Source organism: Lynx rufus, unplaced genomic scaffold (genome assembly GCF_022079265.1).
Source record: "Lynx rufus isolate CCGP_SWC_20201006 ecotype Redwood Valley unplaced genomic scaffold, mLynRuf1.p SCAF_36, whole genome shotgun sequence".
NCBI lineage: Eukaryota > Metazoa > Chordata > Mammalia > Carnivora > Felidae > Lynx > Lynx rufus.
Window position 1 is genome coordinate 3,915,172 of NW_025814852.1, and position 17,258 is coordinate 3,932,429.

The 17,258-nt window shown below is 62.0% G+C and overlaps 1 protein-coding gene across 1 annotated transcript; it reads left to right on the forward strand.

The window, feature by feature from the left end:
* Positions 1-427: 427 nt before the first annotated feature.
* On the forward strand, positions 428-14,064 carry LOC124522342 (histo-blood group ABO system transferase 2-like). The gene is made up of 6 exons (XM_047093719.1): positions 428-549; positions 3,956-4,098; positions 5,678-5,758; positions 6,142-6,201; positions 9,279-9,339; positions 13,377-14,064. Exons 1-6 carry the CDS (start codon positions 428-430, stop codon positions 14,062-14,064), a joined length of 1,155 nt encoding a protein of 384 aa, XP_046949675.1.
* The last annotated feature ends 3,194 nt before the right edge of the window (positions 14,065-17,258 follow it).

Below are 17,258 nucleotides of genomic sequence, written 5' to 3' on the forward strand. Positions count from 1 at the left end.
CACAGGGCTGGTCAGCAGAGAGCTGGAAAACCACCTCCGGAGCCCCCGCCATCCCGGCAGGGACCACCCGAGCCGAGGGCGAGCCTTCCCCTTCTGCCTGGTCACTCATTCTTCCCAGACCTTGACGGTGGCCTGTTCCTCTTGGCCACAGATATTGCTGGCCGACCAGGAGGGAGTCCAGCTGGTAGGACAGGTCTAACTACAGGACACAGGGACACCTGTGAGCTACCAGGAGCCACATTGTGGTCTCTGTCCCCGAGCCTGCCCGGCAGCTGGGGTCCAGGTGCCATAGGGGTCAGCACACACCTGGGTCTGGGCTGAGCAGGAGGCCATGACCTCAAGGAGCCTCCACTCGGCCCTCTCCTGGCTCCTGCCCGGTCTCACCTGTCCTCCCTGAGGGGCTCCAGGGCCCGGATCCAGGCCCCTGATGGCTGCTCGGGCTCCAGCCGGGAAAGATGTAGAGCCTCTGGAGCAGCTGGTCTTGTCGGGGCTGGAGGGAGGGCCGGCCACCGACGGGGCCTCAGCGGGGGAGGATGCGGCCCTCTTGGGGTGAGGAAGAGGCCAGGACCTGGTCCCGGGGTCACGGCTCATGTATACAAAGGGCTGAAATCACTGAGTGCCCGGGGGATGGCCAGTTAAAGTAGCCCCCTGACACTTGGTTTTCCTGGAGGTGCCCCCTGGCCTCCAGGGGCCTCTTCCCACCCTCTGACTCCGCCCAGGGCTGCAGCCAGGCACAGGCTGGCCCTCTGTCCAAGGTCCTGCCAGGAAGACAAAGCGGAAGGAGGAAAGGAGAAGGGCAAGGGGAGGACCGACTTCTCCCTGCCCTGAGTCGGCCTCCACTGCTGCCTCCAGGAGCCCTGGTCAAGTCATGCCACAGGGTCCAAGCACCTGGACCCTGGTGTGGAGTCTGCGGTCCAGGCCAGCTGGGCGGGATGGGTGTAGTCACTGGCTGTCGTGTCCCCAGATGTCCAACCCACCTGGCCTCACACCCTGAGGCTTGCCTGGATGAGGAGGGCATGGTTCTGGGGCTCAGGAAGGTTGGGGTTCCAGAGTAGTTGGCGGAGGTGGGAACATGGGGGACCAGCCAGGTGGGGAGCGGTTGCAGTCATGCACGTCAGCGTCACCTCTGGATCATCCACAGGTGTTGAGTGCCGGTCCCTGGGCATACCTGGCCATGACACAGACCCGGCTGACCCTGGAGAGGGAGGCCTGTGTACCCGGGGCATCTCCCATCCACCTACCCCCTGGGGCGAGCCTGGGCCGTGGCCACACTGATGCACTTCCCCGTCTGACCCCCAGGGACAGAGGGACCCTGAGGAATGGCAAGGACTGGCCCAGGACAAGTGAGGTGTGCAGGGTCCAAGGAGCAGGGCTGGTCTCCAGGCCTAGGCCAGCCTCTACCCCCCCATGGGGTTCCCCCTGGGAATGAGAGCCCCTGAGATGCTCGGGGGTCCCTATCCACCCCGTCCCTGTGAGGCTGTGACCTCTGGGCATCTCCAGAAGGCGCGTGCACACACACACACAAACACACACACACACACACACACACACACACACACACACACATATTCTGACTGTCCCACTGGAGATCAGAGGGGAGTCCACACTGGGAGGGGGTGGGTAATAGGGGGGAAAGAAGAGAAAGGCTGGAGGCAGTGGGGCCATGGGGCAGGGACATCAGGATTCCTGGCAATAGCCCGGGACCCACCACATAGCGAGGGGATATGTGCCGGCTGAGGGTCAGGGGGTCCCCAAGTGTCCGGGGGATTGACAGGAACTAGGGGAGGACGGGCCTGGGGTCCTGCGTCCACCACGCTGAGCCCATGGAACTAGGAAGTGTGGATGGGGCTACGGCACAGAAGGACTCAGCTTCCTCCTCCTGAACTGGGCTGCATAGACAGTGTCCCAAGGGTCCCACAGGCTCATAGACGACTCTGTGTCCTGGGATCTTCATCCCTGGCCCTCTGTTCTCCCCTCCTGGGAAAATGCTTCCTACTGCCTCAAGGTCCTTCAGAGCGGAGGGCAGCCTGGGGGCCTGGAGGACCAAGGACCTGGGTTTGCAGCACGTGGCCAAGCAGTGGACCCTGGTGTGGACACCGAGGTCAAGGGCCTCCTTGTTGGAGCCTCGGGTCCTCATTAGGAAGTGGTTCCCCAGGCAGAGCCCTGGCTGGGGCGAGGAGGCCTCGTGAGGGACCTCAGCACTGGGCCAGGGGAGGGACACGGGCCACAAGGGAGGCTTCACAAGGGAGGGTTGTCACCTGGACCCTGGAGCCCACAGGACCTGCGCCTATGAGACACAAAGAGAGAGACAGAGTCCGAGGCAGAGAATGGACCCACGAGAGAGGAAACCAGAAATTCCATGAATCGGCCCAGAAATGACACCCGGTCATCATATTCTAGCCCTTAGAACCCGGTCACATGGGCCATCCACCCGGGGGGGAGAGGGTGACAGAGGCACGTGGGACCAGGAATCGGGAAGGCTGGGAGCCACAGTGGGGACCGCCCAGCACGTAGGCCCAGACCAGGCTCTGAGACCCGAGCCCAAACGTAATGGAGCCCCTGGCATGCGTGTCTGGTGGGCACAGGGTGTGAACGAGTTCACCTCCACCTTCCCTGGGCCTGGGACCCAGGCAGGAGGGGTGGCTGTGCCTGGACCCAGAGAGGACCCAGGCCCGCGTGAGTGTGTTCCGTGCCAGGCCGACCCCTTCCTCGTCCTTCCACGGCCACGTGTGCCCACGAGCCTCATGGGATAGCAGGCACGGGACGTGTCTACAGGTGGCTCCCTGATGGCGCCCCGACAAGTAGATGCCACAAGGACCCCACTGTGCAGACGGGTGACCGGGGGCCCCGGGAGGCACAGTGCAGGGTCCCAGCACTGGTCAGGGGGAAAACCCAGGTCTGAACCCAGCTCTGTGGCCCCAAAGCCGCGGCACCGGCCGCACCAGGCCTCGCGGGGACGTGTCTGGGCTGTGTTGGTGTCACTGTAGGGACAGGGCATGGGGTGGAGGGGACTCCTTTGCTGCCTGGGCGGGGCTCTTGTAGGAGCAGGAAGCCGGGTAAGGGGACCCCAGGAAGTGACCTCACCTCCCTGGTAACAGACCCCAACAGAACTCGGAACCCAGGTCACCAGGCACCCACATTCTGGAGACAGCGCCCGACTGGGCTCATTCGTTGGGACACCTTTGCCTGACGAACATGTTCTCCTGTTGTGTGCCCATGTCCCATGGCTGCCGGCTCAGGGGAGCCCGTGGCCGTGACGCTTCCCGACCCTGGAGACAGTGGGTCAGGTCGTGCACAGGACGCCTCAGGTCTCTAGCTCGCAGGGACCCAAAGGTAACACAGGAGACCCCGAGACAGCCAGTCCAGCCCAACACCGCTCTGATCTGACCTGTGCGGCCCCACGTCCCCTCCCGTGTGTGTGTGTGTGTGTGTGTGTGTGTGTGCGTGGAAGGAGGTGTCGTGTGTGGTGGGCCCACCTGAGCAGGTGCGGGCTGATGAAGGGGTCAGATGCCTGGTGGGCGGGTCAGGCTCAACCCCTGTCATGGCTGGAGGGCAGGGACAGGTTGTGCTGGGGTGGTCCTCTCGTCCCCAAGGTTCATCCCGAGCCCTGCTGGTGGATGTCACTGTGTCCCAGGCACAGGTCTGTGCACACTCAGGTCTGTGTCCAATCTGGGAGCAGCGGGGAGGGAGGGTGGAAGGACACTGAGGATGGCTGGGCGGGGCTGTGATGTCTCCGGGCCGTCCGCGGGTCACTGTCTTTACAGAAATCAACCGATGAAATCGGGAGGCGACTGTTGGAATCCCGATTCACCTGTCCTACAGAGTTGTGCGAGTGCCCCGTCGCCCAGGAGGGCCACCCTGGACCGAGGGAGAGAGTGGCCGCACGGAGATCTCGGGAAGCAGGGCCTGGAGTTGGCCTGGGAAGGCCTCCTTCACCGCCCTGGCCCCTCCACAGGGTCCTGGTTCACCGGTCCTGGGATGAGGACCCGGAGCCCCCGGAGCTAGAGCCCGAGGGTGAGAAGGCTGGGGGTGGAATATGTGGGTTCACAGGGCCAGGGCGGTGCCGGGCCACCAATGGAGGAGCCCCCGGGGGCTGGTGTGAGGCCAGGAGCAGAGACTGAGAGCCCCGGGCTGCGGCCTGCAGGGGGGCAGAGGTCCTGGTGTGCGTTCCTGGCCACGGCTTCTCGGGGAGGCTCCGGGGTGAGTTGTGTCTCTGCAAAGGCCCCTGGAGAGGCCGGCACTGGGTGGGGTGGGGGACCTTCCCTCCTCTCACCCTGAGGCCTTGGAGCCCCTGCAACCATCACTCTGTTTCTTTCTCAAGTGTCTGGGACAGGAGCAGAAGCTGGTGCAGCTCCAGAGATCAACCCAACAGCATCGTGTGCCTCGGTTGCTCTGCAGGCAAGGGTGGTGCCTGGAGCGACTCCTGCAGGGGCTGGAGAGCCAGCAGGTGACCTGGGACCTGTGCGGGGACAGCGGGCACCTGAGCAGAGTGAGCTGGGCCCTGCTTCTGCTCCCGCTTCTCCTGGTTCCGCTGTTCCTGCTTCTGATCCCAACACTGTTCCTGCCACTGCCCTTCTCCCCGCCCCTGCCCCCGCCCCTGTCAACGCCCTTCTTCCCGCCCCTGCCCCCGCCCTTGCTCCCACATGGATGGCAGTCACAAATCAAGGGCCTGAAGGCCTACACGGGGTGTTTACTTTATTTTTGTTATATTTTATTTCAAATTTATTCTCCAATCCCTGACCCCGACCCCCACCAGAATATCTCTTCCTCTTCTCCCTTATACTTGTTCTCTTCTACTTCATAGCTGTTACTTTATTTGTTCATTAGTTATAATCTATATTAATCTTCAATAAAAAGTTTTATTTATTTTACATTGTGCAATTCCTGAGCACTGGGTACGCTCACAACGCCGTGAACCACGCCACAGAATTTTGCGGCAGAATATCTCCGTCCCCAAGGGTCACCGTGTATCCGGACCCCTCGCTCCCCATTCGTGCCCCCGCCAGCCCCTGGGAACCCCCAGTCTGCTTTCTCTCCATGTTCTGTTACCTCCTCTGGAGGTTTCTTTCAAGTGCAATCTCACAAGAGATACCTTTGGGTCTGTACCGAATTTTCAGACGAGACAGATTCATTTTTGTACTTTGTGGCCATTTGAAATAGACTTTTTCTCCATTGACATTGAAATCACAATGGATTAAGGATTAGGTGGGAAAATGGAGGCCCCTTCGGTGACAATGGTCTCGGGGTGGAGACCCCTGTGCGGGCTGTGACACCACAGCCTGAAGCCAGACAGGACACGGCGGGTCCTCCCGTGGCCCCAACAGAAACCGGGAGATGCAGAAGGCCGGATGGTCACAGCACACAGGGGAGAGCATCCCTCACGACCCAGGGCCAGAAAGGTTCACAGGCCTCTGGGCCAAATAATGCGCCAAAGCCAGTGCGTTCCCCGGGATGGAGGCCAGACCCGTCCCAGTCCAAGGGGAGCTGACCCCCATGGTAGCAGGCGTCAGAGATGCGGGACATCCCGGGTTGGGACTCGGGCAAGTGAGACCCGAGGGAGGCAGCGCTGGTCACCTTCAGACGGGCAGGTTTCTGGTCTGGGGACTGGCAGCCTAGGTATCCACGTGAGGAAGCAGAGGCCCCAGCCGATCCCCAGCAAGAAGTCCTCGTCCTGCAGGGGACCGGCTGGCCCAGTACTGGGAGAGCCCCCAGAGCCCGGAGTCGGCCCTTCCCCAGCCCCATGTGGGGCCCCAGGCAGGTTGGTCAGCTCTGCTCCCATGAGTTCGGTGGGGACCCTCGGCAGGTGGTGGGGTTTCCCAGGAAGAGGGACCCCGAGCCCCAGGACGCCAAGATGCAGGCCCGCGGGTAGAACAATCCAAAGTCAAGGATTCCTGACCCAGTTCGTCTTACTAGTGACCCAGGCTGTGCTATTAGCCTCGGTGTCCCCATCTGTGACATGGGGACGTAACGGGCCTTCTAGATGGGTTGGCGCATTCCCTGAGACATGAGGTGGAATCGTGGCCTGGTGCCTGGAGGACATAAAAGGGCCACCTGGTAGGCTGTCCCAGAGTCCCCAGGGCACAGGATTCCGGAAGCCCCTCCTTGGCCCCTGCCCGCTGTCCCCCTTCTGGGAACACTCAGCGTTGTTTGCGGAGGAGGTGGAGATGATCCAGGAGGTCAACAGGTCCCACGTGGAGGAAGGTCAGCGCTGGAGGGACAGAAGGACGTGTCCCGTGCCCCCTTCCAGGGCCCGAGCTGTGACGCCCTCTGACCGGACCTCTGTCCTGACCTGGTGTGGACCACACTTCTATGGTTTCCCTCCCTCCCTCCTTCCCTTCCTCCTTCCCTAATTCAGCTGGGGAACTCAGGTCCCTGCTGTGTGCTGAGCACCGTGACCTCTCCAGTGAGCACGACCCGATAGGTCCCCCACGTGGCATCTTCCTTTGCAGGGTCTGAATGTTCCTGGCCGTGTCCCCTCTGGTGAGTCTGGGAGGAGGGCACTGCCCACGTTCCCGACAAGGAAGCACGAGTCCAGAAGGTCCAGACGACCTGCCCCAAGTGCCAGCGTGTGGAGTCTGGACAGAGGGTGGTCCCTGAGCAGAGGAGGACCTGGGCCCACGCAGCCCGGAGGAGGAGGGGGAGCACCGTGGCGGCCTGGCGCTCAAGTTCGCTGCGAGTCGGTGTCCTACCCGGACCGGCCCTGTCCCCAGGGCATTCGGGGTACCTGCGCTCCCAGGTGGCAGGCTGGCCCCGGCTGGCAGGAGAGGAGGCGCCCCTGGGGCAGGACAGAGCCCTCAGGCAGAGAGGAGGGTCGCAGGTGCTCCCCCAGGGGCAGGTGGACTCGGGCGCCCTGAGGGGGCGTCACCGGGACAGCTGTGCCTTGCCAGCCCCAGTTCCCCAACTCCAAGCACAAGACCCTAACAGCCTCTGCCCCACCCCCCAGACAGAAACCGCTGCTGTCCTTGCTCCTTTGTGGATGCGTCCATGCCTGCCCTCAGCACCCTGTCTGCTCCCCGCTGTGTGCACGCACCCGGATCCCAAAAGCGAGCCCCGGACCCACCCAGGAGGTGGTGCGGCCTCTGACCCGCAGCCAGCAAGGGGGAGCGCCGTCCCCATGGCCCTCCTCACCCTAAGAAGACACGTAAGCCATATTCACCAAGGTTTTTAACCATCACACACACACACGCACACACACACACACACACACAGACACACACACATAGAACGAAGGGTGGGGGCCCTGGAGGACCTGCACACGGATGTCTCCGGCTCCTTCCGCCGCCCCTGTGCTTTTGTGGGTTTGCTCTGGTTCTCTCGGATCCTCCTCCCGGCTCCCTTGAAGGCGTCAGGTCTCTGCCCGAGTCCCTGGGTCACCCACCCACCTCTCCTCTTAGGAAGACGTGCAAATGCGCACCCTGCATTTCCTCCCATCTTCCTCTCGCCTCCCAGACTTCGCTCGTCAGATTTGGGAGTCGAGAACTCCCCTTGTGTCTTCCCTCACCTGTCCTTCCACCCAGCTCTTCCCAGGCCGGCCCCGAGGCGGTCCTCGGGCTGGATTCGTCTCCTGGGAGGTGGGGTCAGGGGACAGAGGGCAGACGGTGCCGGTGGGGGCAGGAGAGGGCCGTGGCCCACAGGCCGAGTGACGGCTTGTCTGCCAGGGCCCCCGGGCTGGGTGAGCCCCGCCGGTTCTCCTCTTTCTTCCCGGGAGGCATCCTTGTCCTGAACGGGCACCAGGGAACCTGAGTGAAGAGACCACTTTGCTTTGAGGCGAGGGGCGGAGTGGCAAGGGCTGCAGAGGACGTTGGCCTTGGATGGGGAAAGCGAGGCCGGCCACGCACCGCTGTCCCGTTCAGGTCCCTCTGCCACCTGGGTGCACCTACAGCCGGAGGGGCCGGTTCCCAGCAGGCTGGCAGCGTCCCCCAGGAGCCCCCGGTCCCTCCTCTCTGCCTGAGGAATCTCTCCCGGAGACGGGAGCCCGTCACAGCTGTCTCTGGGGACCTCTGCTTCCTCACGTTGTCACCAGGGCGGCTGGTCCCCAGAGCAGAAACCTGCCCCTCTGAAGGCGACCACCGCTGCCTCCCTCGGGTCTCACTTGCCCGAGTCCCTCCCCAGGACGCCCCGCATCTCTGACGCCTGCTTCCGTGGGGGCCACCTCCCTTGGACTGGGACGGGTCTGGCCTCCATCCCGGGGAACGCACTGGCTTTGGCGCATTATTTGGCCCAGAGGCCTGTGAACCTTTCTGGCCCTGGGTCGTGAGGGATGCTCTCCCCTGTGTGGTGTGACCGTCTGGCCTTCTGCATCTCCCGGTTTCTGTTTGGGCCACGGGAGGACCAGCCGGGTCCTCTCTGGCGTCAGGCTGTGGTGTCACAGCATGCACAGGGGTCTCTCTCTCTGACATGTGTCCTCTTTTACTAACATAGCCTCTTGTATCCTTGCAACAAACCCTCCCCTCCCCGGTGGAAGGCCCGTGTGACCGGTTCTGAGGGAGAGAATATAACGGTGGGTGTCGCTTTCAAGCTGGTTCATGAAAGCCTGTGGTGTCTCTGGGTTCCTTTTCTCCCGGGTCCATTCTCTGGCTCTGTGTCAGTGTGTGTGTCTGTGTGTGTGTGTCTCTCTCTGACGAAGCAAGAGCAGATAACATGAGCTGCCCCAGGAGGCCCAGTGCCAAGAACCTGCAGAGGCTCCTGGCTGAGACACAGAAGTCCTGAGACCACCAGTCCCAGCCGAATCCTGCCAAGAGCACGTACCCGGTCGCGGTCTTGGAGGCGGACCCTGCCCCAGTCGAGCCTCAGCTGAGGCTGCAGCCCTGGCCTCCTGGGTGACCGTGGGGCTGAGGCTCCCAGCCGAGCCGAGCCGGGAGACTGGCACAGAAAGTGTGAGGTGGTCCAAGTAAGGTGAATGTGTCCCCCAGCACAGACAACAGCCCATCCTCCAGGCTGGGGCCCGGGCCTGCCCTCCTCCCTCCCGAGCTCTCTCTGGCCACACTGGCTCCTCTCAGCTCCTCTCCGGACAAACCCTCTGTGCCTCCGAGTCTCTGAAGCTTTGCTCGTCCCCGCAGCACACTGCTTGCAGACGTGTGCGGGACTGGCTCCTCTTGTCCTTCTGGGTCCCAGCATCAGGGCCACCCTGGAGGCCTGTGAGACCCCCCTCCACCCAGGTGCCCCTGGCAGCTCTCCTTCACCCTGCTTCATTTCCCGACAGTGTTGGTTTTTCCTTTCACACGGATTCCCTCTTGTGCCTTGACCCACCTCCCCCTCTGGGCTGTGAGCTCCTGCAGGGCTGGGACCTCACGGGACCTTTGATTCCGGCCCCCGGGCCCAACACATCCCCTGCGCAGGGTGAGAGGCACAGGAGCTGTATGTGTCCAGAGAGGATCTCAGAGTCCCTACCTGCCTCTGAGCAGCTCACGCTGTGCACATGCAGACTAATAGTAAGAGGTACATGTGGGTTGGGGGCAGTGGACACCCAGCTTGACCCCTGAGCGTCCCTTCCCGCTCCAGAGGCTTCACTGAGCACAGTGGACACAGCCTGCCCCCTGGTGGTCAGCACCGGCATGACAGCCCCAGGCAGGGAAACCAGAAAACAAAACACACACCTTTGTTTGGATGTAGTCAAGGCAGCAGCCCTCCCTGGTCCTAGGGGGGCACAGGGGCAGGACCTGCGGGCTCCAGGGGCGGTGTGAGGACTTCAGAAGCCTCCCTTGTCCCCCGTTCCACCTCTCCCGTCCTGGTGCCTCGTTCATTCCGAAGGCTTCCTCACCCTAGCCAGGGCACTACCTCTGGAAGTCCTTCCTAATGAGGCCCCGGGGCTCCGACAAGGAGGGTCTTGACCTCGGTGTTCACACCAGGGTCCATGCTCGGCCACGTGCTGCCCACCCAGGTCCTCGGTCCTCCAAGCCCCCAGGCTGCCCTCCGCTCAGAAGGGCTTGAGGGAGGAGAAAGCATTTTCCCAGGACCAGGAGCATCTTGGGGCAGGGGTGGAGGTCCAGGGCCAGCAGACAAGCCTGTGGGACCCTTGGGACACCACGTCTATGCAGCCCAATTTACACAGGAGTCAGCTGAGGTCCGTCCCTTAGCCCCCTCCCACTAGGGGGGGTGTCTCCTTCTAGCTCCAGGCGGGTGGCGGACACAAGACCCCAAACCCCGACTTCTCCGGGTGCCCCGGGAAAGTGCCCAGCCCAGGCAGCCCCCTGGGTACCCGGGAGACCCCGCTGGCCATCAGGCTGGCACATCTCCCCACCCCACGTATGAGCCCTGGTCATGCTGCCAGCACACTGGGCGCCCCTGCCCTGTGGCAGAGCTGCCTCCAGTCCCCTTCTACTTGCCCCGGTGTCACCTCCCCCCTCCAGGGTGGACTCCCCTTGAGCCGCTGCCGGGTGGTCAGTGTGCGTGTGTGTCTGTGTGTGTGTGCGTCTGCTTGCCTGTACGGTCTGGGGACATCCAGATATAACAGCCCCACCTCGTATGGGGTTGATAGGGATCCGACGGGATCTCAGGGGTCTCATTCCCAGGGCGAACCCCAGGGGAAGACTGAGTTTGGCCTAGGACGGAGACCCCCACTGCTTGGACTCTGCCCACCTCACGTATCCTGGGCCGGTCCCTGGCCTCAGTCTCCCACCTGGCCCTGAGGTTGGGCGTGGAGTGACGTCAGCGTGGACAGGGCCCAGGCTCTCCTCCTGGGTGGATGGAGAGGAGATGTGCCAGGCACACAGGCCTCCCTAGCAAAGGGCAGCTGGGCCTCGTGTCCTCGGCCTGGCACGGCTGTGTGCCCTCCCCGGGGGAGTCCGTGCCGCTGATCCGTGCCGCATGGCCCTATTGTGGGTTTGTCCCCCGGACAATCCGACCCAAAGCCTGAGCTCGCACGGGAGCCTGAGGAGGCTCCAACCCTGGAGATGAGGACGTCCTGGGTGGGGGCCATGGGAGGGGCGGTAGCGGCAGGGGCCTCTGAGGGGCCGGGGCTCCATGGGCTCCCTGGAGGAAGGCCCTAGGGAGGCCGGAGTGGGGTGAGGGGTGCCCACAGGGGAGGGCGTCTGGACCAGCTCACGCAGGGCGCCGGATGTCGGGCCAGGAGTCGGGGGTCACTGCAGGTTGGGGAGGGTGGGGATGCTCTGCCTCTGTGGCCCCCAGCTGCTCACTGTGGGGGAGACGCCGTCCCACCGCCTAGGCTGTGAGCTCGAGGGCGGGGTGGTGACTGGGCTTCACCGTCGTGTGCGGGTGCCTGCACACGGCAGCAGACAGACACGGGTGCTGACGCGTGCGGGGATGAGTGAACGGACACCGGGCCGCGGCTCCCATCTGTCGCTGTAAACAGCGGGGCCCGCGTCATGCGGCTCTGGGACGGTCCCCGTGAGTCAGAGAGACGTGAAGTGTTATTCCTCACCCGGCACAGTTTGAGGGCTGAGAATTCAGCAGGGGACGGGACGGGGTGTGTGCGCATGGAGCTGACCGGAGCGGGTGCCGCTCGAGCCGGGCACAGACGCCAGAAATACGTCGCTTGCGGGTGTTCTCGTCGGCCCTCCCTCTCCGGCTGGGGACGTGGTGGCCGCCGGCCTGCGGCAGAGGGAGCAGCGGGAGGGAGCGGAGTCCACACGGCCCCCAGGCGAGGGGCAGGGGCAGCACAGAGCTGACGCGGAGGGGCAGGGAGAAGCGCCCGGGGCCTGCAGCCTGCCCGTCTGGACACGCGTGTGGGCTAAGCAGGTGACCTCTAGCCGGTCAGTCCTGGAGCCCCGACACCGGGGCGTCCGAGGGCGATGCCGCGGAAAGCCAAGCACCCTTTTCCCACTTTGATGCCGACTCAAACGCCCAGGACCCACCTGGGAGCCAGGGGAGGTGGAGGTCAGCGGTGGGATTATGGGGTGTCTCCGGGCCCATCACTGTTCTCTTTCTCATTTCTACATCCTGTAGGAAACATGCCAGTAACTGGAACAAGGTATCACACACGATGTCTGCATAACACCCTGTTCTAGATTATCTGAAACAAGGTCCTCTACAATTAGGGTCATGGCAGACGCTGGACCCCGGCCAGCACCCCGGCGGGAGACACCGTGGCTGGCGTGCAGGGTGTGGGGCGGCAGGGCCGCCTGGCAGGGGCGGGGATGTTGGGGGACGCACATCTCCCCCGGAAAGCTGCTGTGTTACTTGGGTCTCAGCCCTCCCCGCAGTGTCTACATTTTGTATTCCACCTGAAACTGGCCCAACCTTTCGTTCCAGAATTTCACATGGCCAGTAACAGCCGGGACAGAGGAGTGAGCGCACAGGTGGGCAGGTGGTGGGCATGTCCTCAGAGGAAACCAGACTCCCCGAGTCGAGCTGTGAACCCACGATCACATCGGCTGGGTCTGGACTTGCCCCTGGTGACCTGACTGGTGGCTGGGCAGGGGTGTGTGTGTGTGACTGTGGGTGTGTGTGTGTGTGTGTGTGTGCATGTCCCCTATTGACACGGAGTGCCCACCTTCCCTGTGGGAGGGGTTTCTGGGCCAGGCACCGGGAAGCAGCCTTAGGGCCTGCTCAAAAAACTGTCACCCAGGGGCTCACCGCACTTGCCCGATGACGGGGGAGCTGCTGTGTGCAGGGTGGGGAGCAGCGAGCCCCCTCGAAGAGGGACCAGCCATGGGAGGCGGTTGGAGAAGACTTCCAACCTCTTGGGGTTGGGGAGATACAGACCTGGACCCGGAAGCTTTCATGCTCGGGTTCAGTGCTGGGGCGCGAGCAAGCCCCCTCGTCCTCCAGGGGCCCTCTTTGGCCTCCCCTGGCCACAGGCTGGGCCTGAGTCCTGATCTGGGGGAGATGGGGGGTGACCCCTCCTCGGAATACCCGCCGTTGGCTGAGGGCCCAGTAGCCTTCAAGGGAGGGCCCTGCAGGGGCAGACACAGTCCTGGGGGGCCAGGGACCGACCACTGAGCCAAGAGGGGCAGGTGGCCGGCCCTGCAGGTTCTGCGAAGTCTGCGAGGGCACGTTGACCAGAGCTGTGCCCGCCCGGAGGGTCTCGACTCCCTCACAGCAGGGGGGAACCTGCAGGGGATTTGCCAGGGGCGGGTCCTGCGGGTGGAGGGGGTCTGCCAGGGGAGCTCGGCACGGGGGTGCGCTGCTGGCTCCAGCATGCTGACTCGAGGCTGCACGGGTTTCCAGCCTCCTCCGCCTCAGGCTTGCTCCCCTTTGTAAGATGGGGCGCTGGTGGTCCCCCGTCCCCCGGGGCAGAGGTTAGGGAGGCGCCGCGGGCACACTCGCCCAGGACAGGCCAGGACAGCGGCTGTTCCTTAAGCAGCCCAGGGTCTGCCTCCTCGATAAGGCGCACAGGTCCGCGGCCCCCGGCTTTGGGCTCCTGCCGCCAGCCTCTGGCAGCGACCCTCCTCCCGCCCTGTCCCCTGTCCCTGTAGATACGTGGCCTTCCTGGAGCTGCTCCTGCAGACGGCGGAGAAGCACTTCATGGCGGGACACAGGGTCACCTGCTACGTGTTCACCGACCGGCCGGGGGATGTGCCCCACGTGCCCCTTGGGGAAGGGAGGCAGGTGGGGGTCCTGGAGGTCCGGAGCTACTCGCGCCGGCAGGACGTGTCCATGCACCGCGTGGAGATGATCCGCAACTTCTCCCGGCGGCGCTTCCTCCACGAGGTGGACTCTCCGGTGTGCGCGGACGTGGACGTGAGTTTCCGCGACCACGTGGGCGTGGAGAACCCGTCCCCGCTCTTCGGCACCCTGCACCCCGGCTTCTACGGGGCGGCCCGCGAGGCCTTCACCTACGAGCGCCGGCCGCAGTCCCAGGCGCACGTCCCCAGGGACGAGGGCGACTTTTACTACGCGGGAGGCTTTTTCGGGGGGTCGGTGGCCAAGGTTCTGAGGCTCACGTCGGCCTGTCACCAGGCCACGGTGGTCGACCGGGCCCACGGCATCGAGGCCGTGTGGCACGACGAGAGCCACCTGAACAGGTACCCGCTGGACCAGAAGCCCACCAAGGTGCTGTCCCCCGAGTACCTGTGGGACGAACAACTGCTGGGCTGGCCCGCCGTCGTGAAGAAGCTGAGGTATGTGACCGTGCCCAAGAGTCACCGGGGCATCCGGGACTGATGACGGGCTGGCCTAGTGTCCGTCAGGGGTGCCACCCTGACCCCAGCCGTCAGAGCGGATGGCCTGTCGCCGCTCCCTTTCTCTGTCCGGTCGCGGGACATCGTCGAGGCCCGGCGCCGCCCGCATCGGGCACGGGCACAGTTAGGCTTGACCGGGGGCCTGCCGGGGGGCACGGCTCCAGCAAGACCCCTTGCTCTTCGGGTTCCTGGTCAGAGTTGAAAGGTCGCTTGCAGCCGCGGGCAGGACGTGAAGGTGAGGCCGGATCAGGACCCCCTTGGCTGGCGCCTGGCTTCCCGGCAGCCTGGGGCACAGCCCGCCGCCCGCTGGGGCAGGACAGCCCCCCCACCCCCTGGCCTCCCTCAGTCACTGCGGTGTTGTGGGTGTCACGCTTGCCCTGTCACTGCCACTAAAATGTTTCTGGCGGATGACGGGAATTGCGGGTTGTCCCGGAAACCTGCCTTGTGCGCTTCCTCCAGGCCCCGGCCAGGCCTGAGTGCTGCAGTCTCTCCGCCTCGCGTCTCCCTTCTCACATCAAGGACAGGGCGGTCCGCGTTGCCACTGCTATTTTTCCGTGACGTTGGCCAACTGTTACAATTTCTGGGTCACTTGCCGCCATAAACGGCTCCAATTTTATGTCGGATGCTTTTTATTTTTATTTTTTTATTTTTTTTAAGGTTTATTTATTTTTGAGAGAGAGAGAGAGAGAGACCATGAGCTAGCGGGGAGGGGCAGAGACAGAGGGAGACACAGCATCCGAAGCAGGCTCCAGGCTCCGAGCCGTCAGCACAGAGCCCGACGCGGGGCTCGAACCCACGAACCGTGGGCCGAAGTTGGACGCTCAACCGACTGAGCCCCCCAGGCGCCCCTAAACCTTGATAATGTTAACCATGTCCAGGTGTCCAATTCAGTGGCAATAGGTACATTCACTGTTCTGCAACTGTCCCCTCCGTCCATCTTCACGACTTTCTCGTCACCCCAAACTCTGTGTCTGCCCACTAGACCCTAACCCTCCCACACCCATCCCCCTCCCCAGGCCCGGCACCCACTGCTCCTCCCACCCCTCTGAATCTGACTGTTCTCGGTCCGTCATGAGCGGGGTCCTCCAATATCGGTCCTTTAGGGACTGGCTTATTTCCCGTAGCACAGTGGCCTCAAGGTCTGTCCCCGTGAGCCTGGACCTGCCCCACTTTTCCCCCAGAGGAGTTGCTCAGCTCTGTCTTGTCTAACCTGAGCCTCCTCAGTCCCCTGTGCTCCCCTCATCTTCCTCCTCAGCCTGAAGGACCCCGGGGCCCCGTCCCTTGGGCCTCACCGATCCCACCCCATCCGAACCGAACTGTTCAGTCCAGATGCCAGACACACACCCCTGGGGGCCTCGGGCCTCCCCTGCCCACCCGTCCGTGTCAGGTATCTGCTCCTCCCGCAGGTGTCCCCATGTCAGGAGAGAGACACCAGGTCCAGACCCTTGGTGTCATCTGTGACTTCTTGCTGGCCACCAACTCTCCCAGTGGTGAGGTGGCTACCGGAGGGCACTAAATGTTCAAGACATTTCAAGGCATATGTTAGTCTCGGCTGCCTAAGGCAATGGCTGAACCGAGCAGAACGACTGGAAGAAAGGCCGAGTGGTGAGGAGCTTTAGGGAATAAGGACCTAGAACCTCTGGCCCATTATTCCTGAGCCTCTAGGACGCTTGCGTGCATGGGCTGGGTGCATGTTCAGGAAAGACCTGAGAAGGGCCCCGGCTCTCCCCTCTGGTGACTGTCAGACTCTGCAATTAGGAAGTAAAGGTCAAGGCAGAGTAGTAAACAGCCTGGGTGGTGTGGAAGGTGTATCCTGATCTTTGCAGACCATCTCCTCCCCATCTGTAAAGACTGGAGGTTGTTTTCTTCTTTGGGGGGGAGGGGCGGTGGTTCCGCGTGTTTAAGGAAATGTCTGCCCAATGAGCACTACATTCACAGAACAGACACTTCGGTGACCACACACGACAAGGCATACAGATTTTACACAATTAGTTCAGAAAAGTCACTACAGTAGCAACTACTGCGAGCTGTGCCAGTAAACCCTGGAGGGGAAGACTGATATTTGAGTTGTACATTATACTATTCAAAATGTCAATTTTCAACAAAAACATTTAAAAATTTTTAAAGTTTATTTGAGAGACAGAGAGACAGAGACAGAGACAGAGCGCAAGTAGGGAGGGGCAGAGAGAGAGGGAGACACAGAATCCAAAGCAGTCTCCAGGCTCCAGCTGTCAGCACAGAGCCCGACGTGGGGCCCGAAGCCACAAACCATGAGATCATGACCTGAGCTGAAGTCAGACGCTTAACTGACTGAGCCACCCAGGTGCCTCCCCCAAAACACGTTTTACAAAAAGTTTATTTATTTTGAGAGAGAGAAAGAATGAATGGAGGGCAGAGAGAGAGGGGGACAGAGGATCCTACGTGGGCTCTGTGCTGACGGCAGAGAGCCTGATGCGGGGCCAAAACTCACAAATCGTGAGATCGTGACCTGAGCTGAAGTCGGATGCTTAACCAACTGAGCCACCCGGGCACCCCAACTAAAAAACACTTTTGAGGTGTGCAAAGAAACAGGAACATGGACCCTGTAGACTGTTGAAAACAAAGCAATTGACAGAAACCGTTCCTGAGGAAGCTCATGCATTAGACTCTCTAGACTTACTTAAAACCAACTATTTCAAATATGCACAAATACCTAAAGGAAACCACGAGAACAATATCCCCCAGGGAGAAGATAACAATGGTGAATGCATTAGGAAGTGTCCCCTCCTCTCTTTTTGAGGAATTTGGGGACAAGTCGTGTTAATTCTTTGTCAGATGGTTGGTAGAATTAACCAGCAGTGAATCCTAGCACTGAGATTTTCTTTGTTGGGAGGGTTTTGATTCCTGATTCAATCTCTTACTAGAGGTCTATTCAGATTTATTATTTATTCTTGAGTTGCTTTTGGTAGTGTTTTTAGTTCTAGGAATTTATCGTTGTTGTTGTTGTTTTTTTTCAACGTTTATTTATTTTTGGGACAGAGAGAGACAGAGCATGAACGGGGGAGGGGCAGAGAGAGAGGGAGACACAGAATCGGAAGCAGGCTCCAGGCTCTGAGCCATCAGCCCAGAGCCCGACACGGGGCTCGAACCCACGGACCGCGAGATCGTGACCTGAGCTGAAGTCGGACGCTTAACCGA

Coding starts and splice junctions, on each gene's coding strand:
- LOC124522342 (XM_047093719.1), top strand. CDS start 428: ATGGCTGCTCGGGCTCCAGCCGGGAAAGATGTAGAGCCTCTGGAGCAG. Junction 550..3,955: donor GAGGATGCGGCCCTCTTGGG/GTGAGGAAGAGG, acceptor GCCCCTCCACAG/GGTCCTGGTTCACCGGTCCT. Junction 9,340..13,376: donor CAACACATCCCCTGCGCAGG/GTGAGAGGCACA, acceptor CTGTCCCTGTAG/ATACGTGGCCTTCCTGGAGC.